Source organism: Ovis canadensis, chromosome 5 (genome assembly GCF_042477335.2).
Source record: "Ovis canadensis isolate MfBH-ARS-UI-01 breed Bighorn chromosome 5, ARS-UI_OviCan_v2, whole genome shotgun sequence".
In the NCBI taxonomy this organism is placed as follows: Eukaryota; Metazoa; Chordata; class Mammalia; order Artiodactyla; family Bovidae; genus Ovis; species Ovis canadensis.
Genome location: NC_091249.1, coordinates 25,723,512 through 25,746,979, shown reverse-complemented (window position 1 = coordinate 25,746,979; position 23,468 = coordinate 25,723,512). Strand labels below are relative to the sequence as shown.

The window sequence follows — 23,468 nt, the reverse complement described above, 5'->3', positions numbered from 1 at the left end:
GACGCGAACTTGCGCGCGCAGCGCGGCAGGGGCGGCCGTTAAGTGTCGGTTGGGCTGTCCAGGCGCTGCGCGCGCAGGCTGCACAGCCGGGAGGAGACGGTTTCTGTGCTCCCGCGTGCGCATGTGTGAGGAGGCACCAGGGCACAAGGTGAGCGGCGGAATACCTTGTACTGTGTGTTCATTCTTATGTTTCAGTTCATTTTTCATGTGCCCAGCCCAGAGAAATCTTGCCAATAAAAAATTCTGACTTTTGCTGTCATTTGATTACGACCTACTGCCCTTACTGAAAAAAGCTGATGTAATTACCACCTTGAATCAGTTATCAGCGCTCCAAAACCAGAAGCTCTTTGAAATGGCGTCGCTGGTCCTTACCCTTGAGCCCATACCCTTCAATGATAATAGTAATAAGAATATTGAATAGTGACAGCAGTAGTCGTCATTGGCACACCAGGAGAAAATATTTAAGAACTCGTATCCAGTATCTACAAAGACCTCTTGGAACTCAGTAAGGCAGAAAAAATAAAGGGGGCGGTGGGAGGGAGACAGATGATTCGAAACGGTGTGTGCAAAGGCCCGGAGGTCTGAGCAAGCTCAGTGTGTTTGAGGAGCAGTCGGGTCTGGTGGGGAGAGCAGGGATTGGCGAAAGCAGTGGGTGAAGGATAAAGAGTTTGGTAGGGGATGGGCTGAGTCAAGGTCAAGGTTTGGGACTTTTGTCCTGATTGGAGAGGAGATGGATATCTTATGCTTTGTATCATATATGTTTCACCCTCACTTTTTACATGGCTTCTACCCCTCCTTTCATTTCTGTTTATGTCAAAGTGTCCACGAGGGGAAGACAGCTGGAATCACCCCCCCACCCCCAAACACACACACATGCTCAGCCCTTCTGTTCAGGACTCTGTCCCTGGCCACACACACTAGAGCACAACCCCTTTACACCTATGTTCTGGAGAGCCCGAGGGGTTTGAATCTGGGCTGTCTCTTACCAATAACAGGGGTGATCATTAAACTGCCACTCACTCACAAAACTCATCTTTGTCTACTACCAAGGTGATAAAATCTAAAACAGACTATTTGTAAGGGTTTCAGGGGTAGACATCAGGAACACACTCAGAGTTTAATGAACAGTAGCTAACATTAGTATCTTGTAGCAGAGCTAGCTACAAGATGTTACATCTTCCTGCAGCATCAGATTTGAAGATTCCAGGATTATCTATGGAGAAAAATCTCAGGCTTAACTTCTAAACATGCACACACACGTGCACACAAACACAAGGGCCAAATCAAGACAAAGGCAACACAGGGACTTCCCTGGTGGTCGGGTGGCTGAGACTCCCAGCTTCCACTTCAGGGCACATGGGTTTGACCCCTGGTTGGGGAACTAACATCCTACATGCGGCCAAAAATTAAGAAAACAAAACAGGCAACAAGGAAGGTGCAGGATGATTTTTATGGTGCACAGTTTGTGTAACTTTTTTGAAAACATGCAAAATGAAACCATGTCTTGTTAAAGTAACATGTAAATAGCAAAAGTTTAAAAGCAAAGAGAGTGATAAATACAAGATTCTGGAGGGGGCAATCTTAGTGGGGTGGGGGGCAAAAGAAACTAGGACAAGCTCATAAGGGTCTTCGAAACATTAGTCACAGAGATCTAAGTGAAAGATCCAGTGCAAATATCTGTTCAGATTCAAAAGAACTAGGGGTGGATTCTTGGGTGTTTATTATGCTTTGTATTATATGTTTCATCCTCACTAACCTTTACTTTTTACATGGCTTCTACTCTTCCCTCCATTTCTATATTTATCTGTTCATCCACAGGTAAGTGTCAGCTCTTAAAAGGCAGGGACCTGAAACAACTTTGCCCACTGCTGGCACTTAAAGAGATGCACCTTTATTGAATGAAGAAATATTTTTCTGTATGATTGGATTATTTTCTTTGAAATAAAAGATTTGAGTGAGGAGCCCTTTTAAGACTGGTGCCCACAGGCCCTGAGACCAAAAAGAACCCAGCTGACTGCTAACTGCACTGGGCATAAAAGTGACCTCATGGTTACATAAAAAAACCACCCATGTTTCCCAAAGTGCACTGCTCTGGGGTGGGTGACAAGATTGCTGGGATTTCCAGGCCTAGTTGCACACAGGATCTTAGTTCCCTAACTAGGGATCTAACCTGCACCTCTGCACTGGAAGCTTTAAGTCTTAACCCCTGGACCACCAGGGAAGTCCTGGGGTTTGCTTTGAAATATTTTCACAGAAACAGGTGTGCTCACTAGTCAGTTTGAGTGGTAGGCTCCTGGAACTTTATCCTATTCACTCATGTTTCTATTCTGGGCTCATTTGAAATCCTTGATTTTTTTTTTAAGAGTAGCTTTTTAGGGGGAGGACAAAGGGATGAATTCGTGTAGCACAGGGGACTTTTAGGGCAGTGAAATTTATGAAACATTAAGATATCATAATATAGGTCATCACGCGTTTGTGCTCAGTCACTATCGTGTCGGACCCTGTGACCCTCTGGACTGTAGCCTGCAAGGCTCCTCTGCAGATTTCTCCAGGCAAGAATACTGGAGTGGGTTGCCATTTCCTCCTCCAGGGGATCTTCCCGACCCAAGGATTGAACCTGCATTCCTGCATTGGCAAGAAAATGGATTCTTTACCAATAAGCCACCAGGGAAGCCCACATGTCATCATACATTTATCCAAAGCCACATACAACATGGGCAGTCAACCAAAATGTCAACTATGGACCGTGGGTGATTATGATGCATCAACGCAGGGGGTTTGAGAAATCTCTGTACCTGTCACTTAATTTTGCTATGAACCTAAAACTAAACTGCTCTTTAACAATAACAAAAAAAAGCAGTTTTAAAGGCTCAGCTTGGGACTTCCCTTGTGGTCTAGTGGTTAAGAATCTGCCTTCCACTGCAGGGGACCTAGGTTCAATCCCTGGTCAGGGATCCTACATGCCCTGGGGCAACTAAACCCTCAGGCCACAATGAAGACCCAGCACAGCCAAAAATAAATAAATAAGGCTATCCACCCCATCCCACCAATGCCTGACTCCCAATTGGTGGGAATCCTGGCTCCCAGGGACCCAACACCTCCCTGGCCTCCCCCGCTTCCACAGCAGGTAGGGGTTATTCCCTTCACCTAGAAGAGACCTGGCACCAGGAAGCAAACTGGTGAATGCTTGATGGAGCCAGTCTTCCCTGACAGGGATATGGCTCAGGTTGGCCAAGGAGGTCCCCAAGATCCAAGACCTCCAACTCATCATGTCTTACACCCGGGGCTCCAGCACCTTCCACCCCTAAGGAAAGGCACCAGATGAGGGCATGTGCCCACTTTATTAGCCAACAGCTAGCCTGCAGGGCTCCCCAAGGCCCACCCTCATAGGTGGACAAGAGAATGAACCTGCTACCCACTCCCCTGACCCTGGGACCCTGGGGCTGATCAGGAAGAGGAGATACTGGGGCAGGGGGATGGGCCTCACAGAGGCCTCGTAAATACAAGGGGGTCACCGGCAGGGATGCAAGGGGGCAGCAAGGTTTTGGGGAAGGTGGCCTATGGGGGGCAGCTCATGTCACGCAGCCTCTTGAGTCGAAGGGGGCCCCCGTTCAGCATCCAGGCGGCACAGGGGACTGTCGTACACCATCTGAAGGTTCACCTTGTGGCCCACCAGCTCCCGGATATTGTTGATGCCATATTTGATCATCGTCGGGCTTGGAGGGGGGCGGGGACAGGGTTTAATACAAGGTCAGGTCATGCTCTCTTCTGATCACAACCTCTCTTGCTACCTTCCCAGAAGTAAAAGCCCCAGCCCTCCCTTGGGCTCAAAAGGCCCCACACCATCTGCCCTGTCACCTCCCTCACCCCTATCTCTTCCCACTCTCCCCCTTCACTCATTCCCTCCTCCCACCAGTCACAATGGCCTCCTCAATGTTCTCCATATACAGCAGGCCTGCTCCAGCCTCAGAGCCTTTGCACTGGTTATTCCCTCTGCCTGGACCACCCTTCCCCAGATATCTTCATAGCTTACCAATTCAGCCACCTCCATTCGTTGCTCAGATGTCACCTCCTCCGAGAGGCCTTCCCTGACATCTTAGCTCTCCCTGCTGTGTTTCTGCTCTAACATTACTTCTGAGGTTGTGATTGTTTGGTTGCTCAATCAGGTTCGACCCTTTTGTGACCCCATGGACTGTAGCCTGCCAGGCTCCTCTACCCGTGAGATTTCCCAGGCAAGAATACTGGAGTGGGTTGCCACTTCCTTCTCCAGGGGATCGTCCTGACCCAGGGATTGAATCTGAGTCTCCCATATCTCTTGCACTGGCAGGCGGATTCGTTACCACTGAGCCACCAGGGAAGCCCCATAACACTGCTTTTGGACATACTCTAAGCTTGGTTTGTTCAATGTACTTATTTATCTTATCAATTCTCATCCTCCTTGGTCCATTAGCACCCCAGCTTCATAGAGCAGAGATGTGTGTTGTAATCACAGCACAGAATGTGGGCATACAGCAGGTGCTCACTAAGAATTTCTCAAATGAATGAATCAATGGAGGGGGCTGCAAGTCTACAGGCCCCCATGCCTGACAAGTCACCTGAGTGAGGCAGCCAACACCCTACATGGCTTGGGTACTCACCGCTCCAACGAGAGACCCCAGGCAATGACCGACACATTCTCAGGGAGCCCCATGGGCAGCAACATCTCAGGGCGGAAGATCCCAGAGTTTCCGACCTCCACCCACTTCTTCAGACCTGTGGAGGCAGGAAAACGATGAGGCGGCTTGCGTGGGTGATACTGGGCATGGCAATGAGCTTAGCAGGTGGGGTCCTCAGGAACAGGAAGCTGGGCTGAGCTGTGGGCAGCCTGAGACCTCCCTCCCTGCCCCAGTACAGGGTTCCACCTGACCTTGGTGGTAGCTGAATATTTCCATGCTGGGCTCGGTGTAGGGATTGTAAGCCGGCTTGAAACGCAGCTGGGTGATACCTGGTGGGGAGGCAGGCAAACAGAGTTGGGGGGAGAATCGGGCTGATGACCAAGGCGTCTTCCTCTTACCCACCAACACTGTCCACTCTGGCCCGCCTGCTCACCCAGCTTGGTGAAGAACTCCCGCAGGACACCCATGAGGTGGCCCAGCGTGAGGCCGTGGTCAGCCACGACGCCCTCAATCTGGTGGAACTCGGCCAGGTGAGTGGCATCCAGGGTCTCATTCCGGAACACTCGATCGATGGAGAAGTATTTGGCCGGAGTGAAGGGCTTCTGGGGGTGACAGGCAGGCCAGGCCCGGGCATGGGTGAGGAGGTCAGTATGACAGCCCAGCCCCTCCCTCCAAGGCTGCCGGAGCCTGGCCACACCTTCTGGGCCAGGCGGTAGAGGGCACGGGCACTGGCTGCTGTGGTGTGTGTGCGCAGCAGGTTTTTCCGAGCCTCGTCCAGTTTCCAGTTGTATTTGTACCTTCAGGGGGACATGCAAGGAAGTCCATGATGCAGCTCTCGGTCCCCAGCCTCTTCCCCACCCAAAGTCCTGGTCCTCACTTACCCCTGTGAGCCATAGCCGCCCTGAGAGTGGGTGCGCTTCACGCGGTGGACATAGTCCATTGGGAGTTGCTGGGCCTGGGCTGGATCTGGGCAGGACAGAGCAACATCTGGTCAGTCAAGGAGCATTTCTTGGGACTTCCTTTGGTGGTCCAATGGTTAAGATTCCGAGTTCCCAATGCACAGGGGGCCTGGGTTTGATCCCTGGTCAGGGAACTAAATCCCACCTGCCGCAACTAAAAATCCTACATGCCGCAGTTAAAACCTGGCGCAGCCAAATAAATAATGACTATTACTCAAAGAGCCACCACAAGGAAAACAGTCAGTGACTTAGGCAGCTCCCTCGCTTGCCCTCTGTAACTGCTGGAGGGCACCTGGGAACACCTGAGGCAGTCACTCACACCCCTCCTCTACCAGAACCTTCCCCGGTCCTGCTGCCTCCCCTTTTTTTTTCTGGCTATGCTGCAGGGCTTGTGGGACTTAGTTCTCCAACTTGGGTATTGAACCCATGTCCATGGCAGTGAAAGCATGGAGTGCGAACCACTGAACCACCAGAGAATTCCCTCCTCCCACTCCTAACTGATCACTTCTTCGAGCCACAGGGCTTCCCTGCTAATCTGTAAGCACACCGGGCATGTGCCAGCCTCAGGGCCTTTGCGCTGGCCATTCCCTTTGCCTGGAACTTTCCTTCCACGGATGGAGCCCCCTCCCTCACCTCCTTCTATGTTTGCTTAAGCAGACTTTAAAAAACAATTTTTGGTCATGCTGTACAACATATGAGCTCTTAGTTCCTCTACCAGAGATTGAACTCATGCCCCCTGCACAGTGTACAAAGTCTTAACCAACAGACTTCCAAAGAAGTCCAAATCCTAGCAGTCTTTAAATTGACCGTGTACACCCCCAATGCAATGTCAGTTCCTCCATCTCATTTACTGCCATCTTGCATCGCCACGTTTACAGCTTGTTGTTTAGTCACTAAGTCACGTCTGATTCTTTTCTTAACCCCACAGGCTGTCCATGGGATTTTCCAGGCAAGAACACTGGAGTAGACTGCCATTTCCTTACTCAGGATTTAAGGTACATCTTGCCCAACGAGGACATGAGGGTCTCAGGGCAAGCACTTCTGTCTCATTTGTGACTGTGATCCAGAGGTTTAACAGAGAAGTCACAGGAGCTCAGTGACCCTATGGCACATGAGTATGCAAGTTCTTACGGTTCCCTTCCTGAAATACAATTTTATTATACCCAAAAAGCCGCACATCCATTCCCAGCTCCACCTCTTACAAGCTGTGACCCTGGGCAAGTGATGTCTCCTCTCTGGGCCCATTTCCTCATCTGCAACAGGGGCTGACAGTCTACTTCCTGTAGTTGGTGGGCAGATGAGGCGAGCGGCAGCCCAGTAAGTTTTGTTTGGGTGGTTTTTCTGGCTGTTGCAACTTCCCTGACCAGGGATTGAACCCATACCCCCTGCAGTGGAAGTCTGGAAACTTTAACCACTGGACCACTATGGATGTCCTTGGTAAGTTCTGGATGCCGTGACGATGATAATGACATTTTGCTCCTGGCTGGATAACAGGCACACAACAGCCTTGTCTGCTCGCCTGGTGGTGTGGAGACAATGACTATTCTGAAAAGTCATGCAATTTAGAGAACACTGAGGACTGTGGAAGAAAGAAATGGAAACTAAACTTGAAGACTAGCAATGAGAAGCTTTTTAGAGCTTGGCTGGGGAGGGGAACTTCCCTGGTGGTCCAGTAGTTAGGACTCCACACTCCTAATGTAGGAGGCCCGGGTTCGATCCCTGGTCAGGGAACTATATCCTGCATGCCACAATGAAGATCCCATGTGCTGCAACTAAGACCTGATGCAGGGATTTCCCAGGTGGTCCAGTGGCTAAGACTTTGTGCTTCCAGTGCAGGGGGCCTGGGTTCAATCCCAGGTCAGGGAACTAGATCCAACATGCTGCAAAAAAAATGAAGATCCCACATGTCACAACTAAGCCCCAACACAGCCAAATGAATAATTAAAAAAAAAGCCTGGTGCAGCCAAAAAAAGAAAAGGGACCTGGGGGGACAAGGGCATGTCAGCGGGGGCCTCTGAGATGACTTGTGAGCAGAGATTTGATTCCAGAGGTGGCCATGAAGACCTGGGAGAAGACACTTCTCAGCAGAATGCACAGCAAAGACCCTGAGGTGAGAGGAGGGGAGGTGGAAGATCACAGAAGCTAACGACAGTAGCTCACACAGGCTTTTCTGGCCACCCTGAGAAGGATGGAGTTTATCCTGTAAGACGGTAGGTTACCCCGAAAGGCTCTGCCCAGGCCTGGCCCCTCGGGTGGCATGGGGCACCAGGGTGCACCCACCTCGCAGGAAGAAGGTGTCATGCTGGTCGCGTGCCGGGTGCTGCTGGGGCTGGAAGAGTGCGTCAAAGTTCCAGAAGGAGCTCTCAATGTAGTTGTCAGTCGGCATCTCGGTGAACCTGGTGGGAGACGCAGCCTGACTGCCCTGCCTGTGCCCCAGGCCTGGGCTAGCCCCGCCCCTGGGCCCGTGCTCACCCCATCTCCAGGAAGATCTGCCGGAACTGGGAGCGGACCTTGAGCAGCGGGTGCAGGTGGCCGCTGTCGGGGAGGACGCCGTGGGCCGAGAAATTGTAGGGTTTGAAGGGCCGGTCCCGCCAGGAGCCGCTATGGAGGGGCACGGTGCAGGGTACGTGGGCATGGTGGGGGCTGCCTACCACCCTCCCCCAACCAGTCCCCAACCCTGGGGCTGCCCCCTACCTGGAGATCATCTCTGGGCTCAGCTCTGTTTCCTGCTTGGAGATGCTGGTGCTGAAGGCACTACCTTTGCTCACCCAGTAAGTCTTCAGGGTCCTGAGGCCAGGGGACATCACTGTTACCTCCTTTGCTTCTCTTGACCCCCCAACTGATGCTGACCCCCACTTCACCTGCCAAGCAACTCTGCTGCCATTTTCTCCAACACTTACCGTCTCCTGAAACCCTTATTTAGCCCCACCTACATCCCTATGTTCATGCACGTACCCATTCAACAAACACTTATTGAGACCCTACTGTGTGCCAGGGCCTGTTCAAGGCACTAACCATAAAGCTATGAGTGATAATAATAGGTCAAATGAGCCTATTTATTAATTTTCTGGCTGTACCGTGTGGCATGGGGTATCTTAGTTACCCGACCGGGGATGGAATTCATGCCCCCTACAGTGGAAGCATGGATTCTTAAGCAAAGACCACCAGGGAAGGTGAAGTCACTCAGTCATGTCCGACTCTTTGCAACCCCATGGACTGTAGCCTACCAGGCTCCTCAGTCCATGGGATTTTCCACACAAGAGTACTGGAGTGGGTTGCCATTTCCTTCTCCAGGGGATCTTCCTATAACCCTGGGATCAAACCCAGGTCTCCCACACTGCAGGCGGATTTTTTACCAGCTGAGCCACCAGGGAAGCCCTTTTAAAAATGAAAAATTAAAACAAAAACTTTTTTGCCTTGCTGCATGGCATCGGAATCTAAGTTCCCTGACCAGGGATCAAACCCATGCCTCCTGCACTGGAAGCTTGGGAATCTTAAGCACTGCACCGCCAGGTAAGTCCCCCCACAGATCAAGTTTAGAGAGCTTGATTCTACACTAGGTTCTGTTCTATAAAGTCACCCCATAACCATGTGTGAAAAGGGACCACTTCACATATCCGTAAACAGAGGCCTGGAAAGATCAGGTAACTCAGTCAAGGTCACAGAGCTAATATATGGCAGAGCTGGGAGGTGAACTGGGCAGCCCCACTCCAGTCTGCGTTCTTGTAACTGCTCCATCTGTTCCATTTGCTTGAGGAGACATCGGCCCTGTGACAGCAGAGCCCCGAGCCCAATCAAGTCCAGACAGTGCTGGCACTTCCCTGGCCATCCAGTGGTTACGACTCCATTCTTCCAATGCAGGGGGCATGGCTCTGGTTCCTGGTTGGGGAAGTGAGATCCCACATGCTGTGGGGCACAGCCAAAAACCAGTAAATAAACAAATATTTAAATTTCAGGCAGTGCTTAGGACTGTAGAGGAAGTAAACAGGGAGGGCAAAAGGGCTGGAGACCAGGAGTGTGGAACTTTTATAGAAGTCGAAGGGAGGAAAGTGTGTTAGGGGTGGTGGCCTCTCTAAGCTGACATGTGAACAGAGATATGATGTCAGAACTTGCCTTGAAGAACAGTGAGAGGATCTTTCTGGGCAGAAGCAGAGCACAGGTAAAGGCCCTGTCGGGGCATGAGTGTGGCAAGTGCACTTGACCACCCCAGTGTAAAGGGGGGCGGGGAGGAGCCCGATAGCACACCAGCCCAGTATGGGCAGAACGCCTCCCTGTCCCCTCCCCAACTCCAGGGCCAGGCAAGTGACCCAGGTGTGAGCCTGGGGGTGGCACCCACTCACACTTCAGTCAGCAGCTTCCGCTTCCGGAGCTCACTCCGCTCCTTTTCTCCCAGCTTCTCAGCCTGCCCACCCCGGACCAGCTGGAGCCGGCGCTGCACCTCATCCTCCACGCTGTCCACCTGCCACAGGGGTGGGTGTGAGAGACCCTGAGGGCCAGGGGCCCACCTGCCCAACCACCTGGCCCACCGCCCTCCAGCAGGCACTCACCACTCGGAACACCCGGGGCCCGTCAGCAGCACTCTTGTCCACCCGGATCCACTTGTTGGACATCGCCTTGCTGAAGCCCACCTTGCCACTGGGCAGTCGCTGGGGGAACAAGGCTGCAGTGAGGGGGGCACGGGCACAAGGGCTACCATCACCCCAACACAGCTCCTGAGGCCCCAGCCCCCTCAGGCTCCTACCATGAGCTCACTCTGGGGCAGGCCCTCTGGGGGGATGCTGCGAAACACCCGGGCCTCGTGGCTGCCCTCCTGGGCAATCTCCTCGCCCTCAGTGGTGAGCTCCCAGCGCTTGGTGGAGCGCAGCTCAGTCTCGATGATCTGCAGAAAAATAGGGGGGCATGGCAGGGACAGGGCTCAGATCCAGGTACCCCCTTGCCACAGCACTGGGGGTGCATGGCCTCTGAAGCCAGCTTCGCATGCATCCCAGCTGTACCACTCCCGAGCAAAGTGATCTGCTCTTGCTGACTCTTGGTTGATCTTTTGTGACATGAGGATAATGACAAAAATAATTCACACGTCTGAGAGCAGGGTAGAGTACTAAGGGCATTACCTGCCTGAAAAAGAACAAATTCCATCACTTAAAAAAAAAAAAAGTACTTATTTATTCAACTGTGCTGGGTCTTAGTTGCTGCACGCAGCATTTTCTTGCTGCATGTGCGTGTGCCAATTCTTTGTGACCCCATAGACAGTAGGCCGCCAGGCTCCTCTGTCAATGGGATTCTCCAGGCAAGAATACTGGGGTGGGTTGTCATTTCCTCCTCCAGGGGATTTTCCCAAGCCAGGGATCAAACCTGCCTCTCCTGTGTCTCCTGCACTGGCAGGTGGGTTCTTTACCACCAGTACCACCTGGGAAGTCCTTCCTTGTGGTAGGTGGCATCTTTTAGTTTCAGCATGTGGGACCTAGGTCCTTGACCAGGGATTGAACCCAGGTGCCCTGAACTGGGAGCATGGAGTCTTAGCCACTGGACCACCACTTTTGAACCCTGGAAAGATTTTTAAAGTCTCAGATGAAATGATTTATGTGTTTGCATCTCAGTACTCAGATGTCAGAGAAAAACCCCAGGGATCCACATTATACACAGAAACCCTAGGCTCCCATGTCATTCTAATTTCTAGGTCTGCTCCTCACCTACTGTTTGACCTTGCTGAAAACGGCTTAACCTCCCTGAGCAAAATTTCTTATACGTGAGAAAAAGGTGTGGTGGGCTTTAGCTCAGAGAGTTGTTCTGAGGTGTAACTAAACAGAAAAGATGCAGAGGACTTCCCTGGCAGTCCAGTGGTTAAGAGTTAAGCTCCCAGTGAAGGGGGCACAAGTTCAATCCCTAATCCAGGAACTAAGATCCCGCATGCCACCCACTGGGGCCAAACAAACAAACAAAAACAAAGAAAGGATGCAGAACACTTAGTATGCTGCAAGTGCTGTAGAAACCTAACTACTACTATCAATTAATATCATCATCATCCTTACAATGAACCACATTAAACTGCCACTACTTAACCCTCTGTAGCCTACACAAATGTCAGTTTCACATCAATCAAGGTACTGTCATCCCACACACCATAGCTTCACTCCCTTTTTGCGCTGACAACCTCAGGCTCTGCAGCCTGGGTGCCTAATTACTAATTCAAGTTTGCCTGTTCCTTCTGGTGACACTGACTAAGATTCTGACCAATGCTTATAAGTTGTCCCATCTTCAACCTGGGAATAAATTAGAGTTACATCTTACGTATCGCCTTGTTCGTTTGTTCAGTCACTAAGTTGTGTCCGACTCTTTTGCGACCACATGGACTTAGCCCGCCAGGCCCCTCTGTCCATGGGATTTCCAGGCAAGAATACTGGATGGGTTACTATTTCTGTCTCCACATATCCCCTTACTCTTCTGTAAATCTAAGGTTCCGTCAAAGATTGAATGAAAAATAAAGCTGAGGTCAGGGACTTCCCTGGTGCTCCAGTGGTTAAGAATCTGCCTTGCAGTGCAGGGACCACAGATTCAATCCCTGAAATTCAATCCCTGGTCGGAGAACTAAGATCTCATATGTCTCAAAACAAGTAAGCTCAAGGGCTACAACCAGAGAGTCCGGAGGCCACGAGGAAAGATCCCACATGCAGCAACTAAGACCTGACTCAGTCAGAAAAAAGCTGAGGCCAGAAATGGCACATTATATGATTTTGATGAAAAAACAGTCCAGCTATGTTTTCTGAGTCCTAGCTTCATGGATCCAGGCTGCTGGGTGGCCCAGGAGTCCATCAGCATCCTCTCCTTCTGGATCCATCACCCTTGACTTGTCCAAGTCAGAAGGCCAGGCTTCGTTCTGGCTCTCCCTACCTTGCCATGAACCCAATTTCATTCCTTCACCTGAACCCCTTCTCCAGTCCAGCTACCCTCTAGTTTAGGGCTATGCCAGTTTCTGCCCTTGTCCCTTTGCCTCCCGTCCTGCCCCTGCCAAGATGGATGTAGGCAGTAAGCACGTCTGACTGATTCCAGCTTCTGCCACGGCCCCCTAGTACCCCTGTGAAATAAAGACCTAGAAGGCCTTGCAAAATCTGGCTCTGCTGCGTCTCTCTCACCACCTGTCCCCCACTCCCACCCCATTGATCCCTAAAGTGCCATGGCTTTCTTACTCAGTGCAGAAACCGGATTCAGCTGTCATCTTTGGGATGCTCTCCCTGATCCTCAAGGCTGTGGCAGTTAACACCTCTGAAGCACCCCTGTGCTTCCTCCATCACTCTGGTCACTTGAGTATATCCATCACATCGCAACCTGCGCGAAGGCAGCGGTTGCGTCTTTCTCGTCCCCCATCCTCCTCCCCACCCCCTCAAAATTAATCAATGGACATTTACTGCATGAGAGCGTCCGCGTGCCTGGGTCTTCACTCTTTCCTGACTCCCCGCCTGCGCACTCTGGACTGGACACGGATACAATCACCCCTAACCAGGACTGAGAGAATCTGGCGAGGAGGCAGAGCCCTCCTGGCGAAGGAATTGCAGATGCAAAAGCGAGGAAGCCCAGTATCACTCGCCCGGCTCACCTGACCCAGCGCCTGCAGGCTCTTCACGGCGCCCACCACAGACTGGTGCTCCACGCCCAGCTCGGTCGCCAGTTCCGCGCTGTCCAGGCCGCCATCGGCCGCCTCCAGCCGCCGCAGCAGCACCTCCGCCACCGGACCATCCGCCATGGTTGCTCCCAGTGCGCTCCGCGTGTCCCTGCCGGCTACCAGAACCACCGGAACCGGAATCGGCCCCGAAGATTGGGGGATGGGGCGCGCTTGCGTCGCCATCTTGAATGTGGCGGACAATGTTGCAGGGCTCGGGGTGCCGCCATTTTGAACGTGTCACAAGCACTTCAGAGGGGTTAGGGACCCCCTAGTGGTGTCTGGTTCACCAGAGAGGTCAAATTAATGCCCTCAAAGGCAGACTCACAGCAGTTTTAAACTTCACACAGCTCCACCTGTAGTGGGCTGTGTGACCTTGGACTTCTCTCTCTCTCTGCCTGAGACAGTCTGCCCTTGGAAGAATTCTTTCTTACTCCACAGGAGGGCTCTGGGTGGTGGACTCCAGACATAGTCAAACTGCTGATGTAAACTACTTTCAAATTTTCAAAGGGAAACTGGGGAGGGACCAACCCTATAAAAATAGGGAGAAGACTAGCTATTGTCAAAGTAGCTGCTAACTTGGTCATTCTCCCCTGTCCCCGGGCCAGTGCTACGAGCTTCAGGGGTCTTTATTTCACTCTCCTCCAAACTGTGTGCTGTACATACCGATATAATCTACATTTCACTGCTGAAAACTGAAGCTGGGTGATACACTTTGCGCAAGGGTTCTGCAAGGAATTGCTGGAGATAGTGTCAGAAATCATAAACGCTCTAGAGTCTGCCCTCCCTCCCCCACACCCCTACTCTGAGAAGATCAATGTCAGGGAAAATCATTTGTAGCGCAGATCAGCAATTCAAGATACTGGGAATTCCCTGGTGGTCCAATGGTTAGGGAGTCTGACCTGGTGGCTCAAACAGTAAAGAATCTGTCTGCAATGCAGGAAATCTGGGTTCAATTCCTGGATCAGAAACAGCCCCTGAAGAAGGAAATGGCAATCACTCCAGTATTCTTGCCTGGACAATTCTATGGACAGGAACCTAGTGGGGTACAGCCCACATGGTCGCAAAAAGTCAGACCCTTCACTTTCCAGTGGTTGCTGCTGCTGCTGCTGCTAAGTTGCTTCAGTCGTGTCCGATTCTGTGTGACCCCATAGATGGCAGCCCACCAGGCTCTGCCGTCCCTGGGATTCTCCAGGCAAGAACACCGGAGTGGGTTGCCATTTCCTTCTCCAATGCATGAAAGTGAAAACTGAAAGTGAAGTCACTCAGTTGTGTGTGACTGTTAGCGACCCCATGGACTGCAGCCTACCAGGCTCCTCTGTCCATGGGATTTTCCAGGCAAGAGTACTGGAGTGGGTTGCCATTGCCTCTTCCGTTCCAGTGGTTAGAACTCCACAATTCCACTGCAGAATGCATGGGTTTGATCCCTGGTTGGCATGCCTCGGGCCTGGCCAAAACAAAGAAATGTAATTTGAGATACAAATATAATTTTACCCTTTCTAATTATCGATGTTTAAAACAAAAGGGGTCAGGACCTCCCTGGTAGTCCAGTGGTTAGGAATATTCCGCATGCTGAAGAGCAGCTAAATCCTTTGCGCTGCACAATGAAGCTCATGTGCCCTGGAGCCAGTGTACAACTACTGAGCCAGAGAAGCCACTTCAACAAGAAGCCCAGGTGCTGTAACTAGACAGTAGCCCCTGTTTGTTGAAACCAGAGAAAGCCTGTGTGCCACAAGGTAGACCCAGCACAGCCAAAAATAAATAAAAACTTTAAATACAAAATTAAAGGGGGTGGTATTAATTTGAGGAATTTATAAAACTTGAGATGTCCAAATTTTCATTTCAATATTTAATACTAGTGAAATATTTTACATTCTTTTTTTCATATTAAGTCTTTAAATTCTGATGTATATTTTACACTTACAGCTCATCTCAGTTAAGAGCAGCTACATTTCAAAAGGCATTAGTCACACGTGGCTATAGTCAATAGTGGAGACTACATTAGGCAGCACAAGTAGAGTCTAATCCCAGATCTGCCATTTTTGTCACCCAGCAAAATCACTTCATCTTTCTGTGCCTGTTTCCTCCCTTGGATGGAAATGATATGAGCCCAGGTAACTGAGAATTAGGTATAATAGTACTTAATGCAGTATTTGCTGGTATTGAGTGTGAACTCTGAGTCAGGTGCTAGTCTAAGCAGCATGCATTTATTCATTTGTTGTTTAGTGATTCAGTTGTGTCCAACTTTTTGTGACCCCCCTCCCCGGCCATGGAGCCCACCCGGCTCCTCTGTCCATGGAATTTTCCAGGTAAGAATACTGGACTGGGTTGCCATTTCCTTCTGCAGGAGATCTTCCCATCTCCAGCACTGACAGGTGAATTCTTCACCACTGGGCCACCTGGGAAGCCCTATTTACTCATTCAGCCATCATAATTGTTACTTGAGCCTGGAAAATGGGGTTACTAATACCCCCGATTCTGGACGTATAGTGAGGTCCTGACAAAAATTCAGAATGCATTCCTCAAAGTCTCATCTTAGTTTTAAAGCACTTCCGCCAGGACTTCCCTGGTGGTCCAGTGGTTAAGAATTCACCTGCCAACTCAATACCAGAAAAACAAACGCCCCAATCAAAAACTGGGGAAAAGATCTAAATAGACATTTCTCCAAAGAAGACATAATAACAATCACACGAAAAGATACTCAATATTGCTCATTATTAGAGAAATGCAAATCAAAACTATCAAAACTACGCGATATCATCTCACACCAGTCAGAATGGCCATCATCAAAAAGCCTACAAACAATAAATGCTGGAAAGGATGTGGAGAAAAGGGAACGCTCTGTACTGTTGGAGGGAATATAAGTAAATTGATACAGCCACTATGGAAGACAGTATGGAGATTCCTTAAAAAATTAGAAATAAAACCACCATATGACCCAGCAGTTCCATTCCTAAGGCATATAACCTGGGGAAACTAGGGTTGAAAAAGACACATGTATCCCACTGTTCATTGCAGCATTATTTACAATAGCTAGAACATGGAAACAACCGAGATGTCCATCGACAGATGAATGGATAAAGAAGTTGTGGTACATATACCCAATGGAATATTACTCAGCCATAAAAAGAATGCATCTGAGTCAGTTCTGATGAGGTGGATGAACCTAGAACCTATTATACAGAGTGAAGTGAGTCAGAAAGAGAAAGATAAATATCATATTCTAACACACATATACAGAATATAGAAAAATGGTACTGAAGAATTTATTCACAGGGCAGCAATGGAGAAACAGACATAGAGAATACACTTATGGACATGGGGAGAGGGTAAGATGTATGCAAAGAGTAACATGGAAACTTACATTACCATATGTAAAATAGATAACCAACAGGAATTTGCTGTATGGCTCAGGAAACTCAAACAGGGACTCTGTATTAACCTAGAGGGGTGGGATGGGGAGGGAGATGGGAGGGAGGTTCAAAAGGGAGGGGATATATGTATTCCTATGGCTGATTCCCTGGTGGCTAAGAGGTTAAAGCATCTGACTTCACTGCGGGAGACCCAAGTTCGATCCCTGGGTCGGGAAGATTCCCCTGGAGAAGGAAGGAAACGGTAACCCACTCCAGTATTCTTGCCTGGACAATCCCATGGACAGAGAAGCCTGGTAGGCTACAGTCCACAGGGTCGCAAAGAGTCGGACACGACTGAGCGACTTCACTTCCTTTTGCTTTCATTTATGGCTGATTCATGTTGAGGTTTGACAGACGGCAACAAAATTCTGCAAAGCAATTATCCTTCAATAAAAAATAAAAATAAAAAAGAATTCACCTGTCAATGTTGAGGGACCAGGGTTCAACTCCTGGTTTGGGAAGATTCCACATACTGCAGAGCAACTAAAACTAAGCCCTTGCACCCTACAGCCCCTGCTCTGCAACAAGAGAAGCCAGCACAAGGAGAAGCCTGCCCACCCCAACTAGAGAGTAGCCCCTGCTCACAACTTGAGAAGCCTCCCCGCCCCCCCGGCCTCTGCACAGATACGAAGACTCTGAACTGCCCTCCAAAAAAGCACTTTCTCCATTTTTGCTTTTTCAATCCTAGCAAGAGTCCTTTGTCCCTTCCTTCTGTGACATATCAGGTACTTTTTTTTTTTAAATATCAAGTAGGTTTTAAGCTTGTTCTGTGCCTCGTGCTATAGGAGACACTGTAGAATGGTGAGGTGAACAGGACAGGCACAGATTCTACTGTCCAGAAGGAAGCACCAAGCCCCTGTGTCCATGACACATGGTGGGAGAGAGGGAAGGTGGGAGGAATATCAATGCAAAGCCTAGCGTGGTCATCCCAGAGTTGGTGGGTGTGGGCTTCATCACTGAGGAACACTTTAGGTTATACGCCATACTGTTTTGGAGAAGTAGAACCCCAACTTCGTCAAAACTCGTCACACCTCCCTTTCCCAGTCCCCACCACTGGAGGGGAAGTACACCCTCCCCACTCTTTTGCCAGAATCCGCTCCCCCCACCACCCCAACCCCCCACCCCCCGCCTTCGCCAGTTTATTCCTACTTCCCAAGTCCAGAGCCTATTTGCTCAGTTTGGGAAAGTCCCCGTTCTCCTTCCTCCTTCCTGCAGCCTAGGGGTATGGGGCTGGTGTCAGTCACTGCCAGTCATGTGCCTGTGGCCTCAGAAGGCTCTAGTCTCAGGGGTCCTGCCCACCTCTCTTGGACCTTATCTTCCTCACCATCTGCCTCTTTTTTTTTCTCCTCCCCAACGGAACCCCCTGCCCGCTCATATTCAGCCGTTTAATTGCAAAACCAGGCCGTTTGCGGGAGACCACAAGGCGGCGACCCCTTTCATTTACCGGCTGGGGGGCGGGGATGGGAGGGAGGTAAAGGACAGGCTGCAAAGAGAGGAACACAACCTGTCGTCACATCTTTTGAGCCGTCAGGGTCCTTCCCTCTGTCCCAGAAAATCCCTAAAAGCTTGAAAAGCATTTCCGCCGGACAGCAGCTGGCCGGGGTCGCTCCTCCTGGCCTTTCAAGAGATCCTGTGATTTCAAAGAGGCTGAATGACTTGCCCCAGCTCACACAGAAGCAGTCTGACAGGCTGCCAGGTCACTACGGGGGCCGTACTGAGAACAGGCACTCTTCCCCCAGGCCTGCAGGGCTCCGGCGCTGGGAGGAAGTGAAGCCCCAGGGCTCGGTGCCCTCTGCCCCATCCAGGGGGAGGGAGGTGTGGGAGGGAGAAGGCGGGGTTGGGGAGGAAGGCGGGGGGGGGGGGTCGGGGGGCAGGGAGGCGGGTGGAGGACGGGAAGAGGAGTGGGAAGGAAGAGAAAGACAAGGTGGGAATGGTGGGGTCCCCCAAACTCAGAGTAGAAAGACGCTAGGAAAACCTTGCCCACTCAACCCTTGAGTGGAGTCTAGAATGGAGCCGGACCCTAGTTTCACGCAGCACCACAGCTCGCGCGTGTTCTTTAAACGCCTAGATCCCGAACGCCGCGCGCAAGGGAGGGCGGGGCTGGGCCGAGGTCTGGTCACATGACCTGGACTGAGGGGCTCGAGGCCCCCCCGACTTCACCGGTGGGCGTCCCCCACAACGCGTGGTCGACCTTCATTGGCCAGTGGTGCGGCCAATAGAAATCGGCCATCTGGGAACCCAGCGTTCCGAGGCACAGCCTAACATGCTGAGCCTAGAAGGGTCCAATGGAAAGGCAGGGCTATGGCCACAGACCAATGATAAAGTGAGGAAGGCGGACCAAGAGGCCGGACCAGGCTGGTTTGAGAGCAGGCGGGGTATAAAAGGGCACGGCCGGCGGCGGCGTCCGTCCCCACTGCAGAGCTGCTGCCGGACGAGTGACTTAAAGGGCCCGCGCGCCACCGCCCCCTCGGCCCGCCATGCTGCTACCCGTGCCGCTGCTGCTCGGCCTTCTCGGCCTGGCCGCCGCTGATCCCACCGTTTACTTCAAGGAGCAGTTTCTGGACGGAGGTAACGGCTAGTCCCGCTCGAGATCGTCCTAACGACGCGGCTGGCCCCCCGGCCCATATCTGCGTGTCGCTTGTAATTACTGCTCAGAGGGCCAACACGGTTTCCTTCAGGGACTGGAGCCGAAGGCGAGCCTTCCTTCGGCGTCCCTGGGGAGCGTGGAGGGAGCAGCGGCTTTCCGAAGCGGGAGTTAGGGTTTGCCCGAGGATCTTTTAAGTCACCAGAGATGTCAAACTAGAGGTTGGGGTGGGGACGGTCTGGGGGGAGGGGGGAATCTCCTTCCTTGCTCCCAGCAGTTTGTGGCTCCTGGTAGATGTTTGGTGGGGAGTTGATCAGCACCGCCGCGCTTACCTGCCTCTTTGATCCTCTAGACGGGTGGACCGAGCGCTGGATCGAATCCAAACACAAACCGGATTTTGGCAAATTCGTTCTCAGTTCCGGCAAGTTCTATGGTGACCAGGAGAAAGATAAAGGTAAGAACTTAGGAGTGGGTATTCAGATCCAGGAGGACAGAGTTTGGGTATCCCTAGAAGTAGGGGAGGTGAAGGAAGGAGGACTGGTGTGTATTTTACATCCTTAGGGTTCCCCGGGGGGTTGGTGCTGAGCCCTGATCTGATTATAGTCTCTCGGTAGGCCTGCAGACTAGCCAGGATGCCCGGTTCTACGCACTGTCGGCGAGATTTGAGCCTTTCAGCAACAAGGGTCAGACGCTGGTGGTGCAGTTCACGGTGAAACACGAGCAGAACATCGACTGTGGGGGCGGCTATGTGAAGCTGTTTCCAGCTGGTTTGGATCAGACAGACATGCACGGGGACTCCGAATACAACATCATGTTTGGTAAGGGGACTCCACCCTGGTGCTGATTTCTGGTCACTTAGAGGGAGTTTGAAACCCGGGGAGTTCTTTATCGCCCATGAACGGTGGTCTTGAGAGCATAGAAAACACTTACATGCTTTAGGCATTTCTTTCATAGGGAAGGTGAGGGAATAGTTAGGAACCACTTACTGCATTTTTATCATCGACTTCACACTAATTCGTGCAGTTTTACTATATAGGCATTTCCTTGTTCCTAGTTGTGCAAGTGAAGATTGTGAGTTCTGGAGTACTGATGTGTGGTTTAAGTGTCCTCCCCCAGTTCCTTAGAGAGAAGGTCTGAATTTTGTTTTTTCAGCTTGACAGTCCTGAGTTTAAGAACCAAGTTGTCTTTTTGTAATGGGGTGGGCAGGGGCTTGTAATGGTGGACAGACTGTAGTTCTGACCAAGATCTGCTTCTCACCAAGGCCCAGACATCTGTGGACCCGGCACCAAGAAGGTTCATGTCATCTTCAACTACAAGGGCAAGAATGTGCTGATCAACAAGGATATTCGCTGCAAGGTGTGCCTTGGGGGTGGTGACAAATGGCTGTGAGGGGAGGCTTTGAGCCCAGGCTGGTGGGCGGGGCCACTCATCTTTCATTCTCTTTAGGACGATGAATTCACCCACCTGTACACGCTGATTGTGCGGCCTGATAATACGTATGAGGTGAAGATTGATAACAGCCAGGTGGAGTCAGGCTCCTTGGAGGACGACTGGGATTTCTTGCCCCCCAAGAAGATAAAGGATCCTGATGCCGCTAAGCCTGAAGACTGGGATGATCGTGCCAAGATCGATGACCCCACAGACTCCAAGCCTGAGGTTGGTGCTTGGGCAGGGGCTCCCCACCATGGAGCGTGTGGAGGACAGCTGCTCCTATTCTGACCTCCTAATGTATCCTCAGGATTGGGACAAGCCTGAGCACATTCCTGACCCTGATGCTAAGAAACCTGAGGACTGGGATGAAGAGATGGACGGAGAGTGGGAACCACCTGTTATTCAGAACCCAGAGTACAAGGTGAGTCTGGCACTCTGAGGAGGGTGGTGCACAATGGGGAAGGCAGTGATCTTCGCTCACCCGTCAGTTTACTTCTGCAGGGGGAGTGGAAGCCCAGGCAGATCGACAACCCAGAGTACAAGGGCGTTTGGATCCATCCAGAGATTGACAACCCTGAGTATTCCCCTGATAGCAACATCTACGCCTATGAAAACTTTGCTGTTCTAGGCTTGGATCTTTGGCAGGTGAGACATGGAGGGAAGAGGCGGCTCCCTAGGGGACCTCAGGTGCTCAGGGTCAACCCAGGAGAAAAGGGGACAAGGGCGGGCAGACTCCAAAATGGTGCCCCCCCCCCCTTTCTTTTAAGAAATTCCTGGTTTGTCATTACGGGGTCTTAACAGCACCTGCTTTGGCTTGTACTTAATATGTTCCAGGTACTATTTTCAAGTATTTTTGTGGGAAGTAACTCAATTGCATCCAGCAGCCTAGAAAGGCAGGTAGATAACCCCATTAGAACTTAGCTTCACAAGGGCCGAATTTTTGTCCTGTTTGTCAATGTACTTTCTGCATCTAGTATGCTGCTTGGCACATAGACTGTACTAGAAAGATAGTTTGAAGAAGAGAATGAGATCTCATTTTATAGATGAAGATACTGAGGTGCAAAGAGATGAAGTCACCAGCTCAAGATCATATATAGTAAATGGCAGAGCTGAGGTTTGAATCTAGGCAGCCTATTTTTCAACTGCAATGTTAGACTGTAGTATTGTGTAGTGGTTATGTGAGCATGGGCAGGAGACCTTTTCAAGGCCAAGGCCAACAGGTATCCCTTCTGACCACCCATTCTGGCCCTATACAGGTCAAATCTGGCACCATCTTTGACAACTTCCTTATCACCAATGATGAAGCGTATGCTGAGGAGTTTGGCAACGAGACATGGGGTGTTACAAAGGTGAGACCAAGGTCCAGCCTGGGTTTGGGGGTGGGCAGGGCTGGCAGGAGAGTCTAGGCCTGAGGGGTGTGTGTGGTTTATACACAGGCAGCTGAAAAGCAAATGAAGGACAAGCAGGATGAAGAGCAGAGGCTACGCGAGGAGGAGGAGGAGAAGAAAGGCAAGGAGGAGGAAGAGGCAGACAAAGATGATGAGGAGGACAAGGATGAGGATGAGGAGGATGAAGATGAGAAGGAAGAGGAGGAGGAAGAAGATGCTGCCGCTGGCCAGGCCAAGGATGAGCTGTAGGGGCCACCTCCGCTTCCAGGGCTGGACTGAGGCCTGAGCGCTCCTGCCGCAGAGCCGGCTGCGCCAAATAATGTCTCTATGAGACTGGAGAACTTTCATTTTTTTCCAGGCGGGTTCCAATTTGGGGTGGATTTTGTTTTTGTCTCCCCCTTCCCCCCCTTTTTTAAATTTTTTTTTTTTACTGGCATTTTGTCTCTGATTCTCTAAAGCCCTCCCCCCCTGGCCTTCATCTGTTTTGATTGCCATCTTTGCTTTCTTCTGTCCCCTTCACGCCAGATCCCTAAGTTCCCTTCCAGCTTGGGGACTCGGGGTGGGATGTGGTGTGGAGAAGACCCGGGCCCCAAATTCCATCTATTCTTCCTGGATCCCAGAGGGTGGGGGAGAAGAGGGTGGCATCCCCAGCCCTCCAGCACTGAGGAAGAATGGGGCTCCTAAGGCCTTAGCTCTGATCCTTTCCCTTTTCTCCCTGCCCCCAGGACTGGGCCACTTCTGAGTGGGGCAGCGGGTTCTAGCTCAGCTCATGCTGAGAATGTAAGAACTACAAACAAAATTTCTATTAAATTAAGTTTTGTGTCTTCCTCCTGTGTCTCCTGGGAGAGGTAATTGTTCAGTGAGATTTGCTTTTTAGCCACTAGAATGGTTGGCTGAATGTCCCCATAAGGTTACAGGAGCCCTTGTTTATCTCCAGAACCTCAGGTGAATGAGAAAGAGTAACCATTTCCAGTGCCATTACAAATACACTCCATTTATTAGCTCGTGGAGTCCTTTCATCAAACTGGTGAGTTTTCATTCTAGTATCAGTTGAGTTCAAGACAGATTTAGGAAGAGGTGGGGTTTGAACCCACACCTTAGCCACCAATTCATGTGAACTCTTTCACATTGAACCACATACACATCTCTTGCTGGTGAAGGAGCAAGACTACACATCTATTAGCTTTAAACACATTTTCTGACTACTAGCCAGTGTTAAAAGCTGTTAATTCCTTTTATAGTCAGGGAAATAGATTCAGAGATGTGATCTACCCCAACGGCCTTCACTGGCCAAGTCAGGGTTTGAACTCTTGAAGGGAAAGAGGTGGCCCCAAGGGAGGGAGTGAAAGTGTCAGAAGAGCCTGTGGGCCTGTAAGATTGGCAT

The 23,468-nt window shown here is 50.9% G+C and overlaps 2 protein-coding genes, 1 long non-coding RNA gene and 1 other non-coding gene across 8 annotated transcripts; 3 read left to right on the top strand and 1 right to left on the bottom strand.

Moving 5' to 3' along the window:
* The first annotated feature begins 30 nt into the window (after positions 1–30).
* LOC138440840 (uncharacterized) lies at positions 31–10,768 on the top strand. Its single transcript, XR_011257149.1, has 3 exons — positions 31–148; positions 6,543–6,609; positions 7,663–10,768. It is a non-coding gene; the product is annotated as an uncharacterized lncRNA (long non-coding RNA).
* On the bottom strand, positions 3,323–18,777 carry FARSA (phenylalanyl-tRNA synthetase subunit alpha). 5 transcript variants are annotated; one of them, XM_069590845.1, is made up of 16 exons: positions 18,186–18,777; positions 14,578–14,715; positions 14,171–14,245; positions 13,206–13,387; positions 10,356–10,493; positions 10,162–10,260; positions 9,955–10,073; positions 8,309–8,401; positions 8,087–8,215; positions 7,895–8,010; positions 5,537–5,621; positions 5,353–5,452; positions 5,089–5,257; positions 4,907–4,984; positions 4,638–4,752; positions 3,323–3,716 (listed from the first exon to the last, which is right to left on the bottom strand). In XM_069590845.1, exons 1-16 carry the CDS (start codon positions 18,256–18,258, stop codon positions 3,578–3,580), a joined length of 1,848 nt encoding a protein of 615 aa, XP_069446946.1. In that variant the 5' UTR covers positions 18,259–18,777; the 3' UTR covers positions 3,323–3,577. The 5 variants fall into 5 exon arrangements, with proteins under 5 accessions (XP_069446946.1, XP_069446949.1, XP_069446950.1 ...); XM_069590848.1 differs by lacking the exon at positions 14,578–14,715 and having other exon boundaries at positions 18,186–18,450; XM_069590849.1 differs by lacking the exon at positions 18,186–18,777 and having other exon boundaries at positions 14,578–14,728.
* On the top strand, positions 7,273–7,345 carry TRNAR-CCU (transfer RNA arginine (anticodon CCU)). Its single transcript has one exon. It is a non-coding gene; the product is annotated as a tRNA-Arg (tRNA).
* Positions 18,529–22,911, top strand: CALR (calreticulin). The gene is made up of 9 exons (XM_069590850.1): positions 18,529–19,249; positions 19,618–19,719; positions 19,880–20,083; positions 20,527–20,621; positions 20,712–20,921; positions 21,004–21,117; positions 21,198–21,341; positions 21,953–22,045; positions 22,133–22,911. Exons 1-9 carry the CDS (start codon positions 19,159–19,161, stop codon positions 22,331–22,333), a joined length of 1,254 nt encoding a protein of 417 aa, XP_069446951.1. The 5' UTR covers positions 18,529–19,158; the 3' UTR covers positions 22,334–22,911.
* The last annotated feature ends 557 nt before the right edge of the window (positions 22,912–23,468 follow it).

Bases quoted from the DNA above. Each gene is read 5' to 3' on its own strand.
- FARSA (XM_069590845.1), bottom strand. From the start codon at position 18,258: ATGCTTTTCAAGCTTTTAGGGATTTTCTGGGACAGAGGGAAGGACCCT. The intron at 10,261-10,355 runs GTAGGAGCCTGA...TTGTTCCCCCAG, and splicing joins TGCCCCAGAGTGAGCTCATG to CGACTGCCCAGTGGCAAGGT. The intron at 8,402-9,954 runs GTGAGTGGGTGC...CCCTGGCCTCAG, and splicing joins CGGAAGCTGCTGACTGAAGT to GACCCTGAAGACTTACTGGG.
- CALR (XM_069590850.1), top strand. From the start codon at position 19,159: ATGCTGCTACCCGTGCCGCTGCTGCTCGGCCTTCTCGGCCTGGCCGCC. The intron at 19,720-19,879 runs GTAAGAACTTAG...GTCTCTCGGTAG, and splicing joins TGACCAGGAGAAAGATAAAG to GCCTGCAGACTAGCCAGGAT. The intron at 20,922-21,003 runs GTTGGTGCTTGG...ATGTATCCTCAG, and splicing joins CCACAGACTCCAAGCCTGAG to GATTGGGACAAGCCTGAGCA.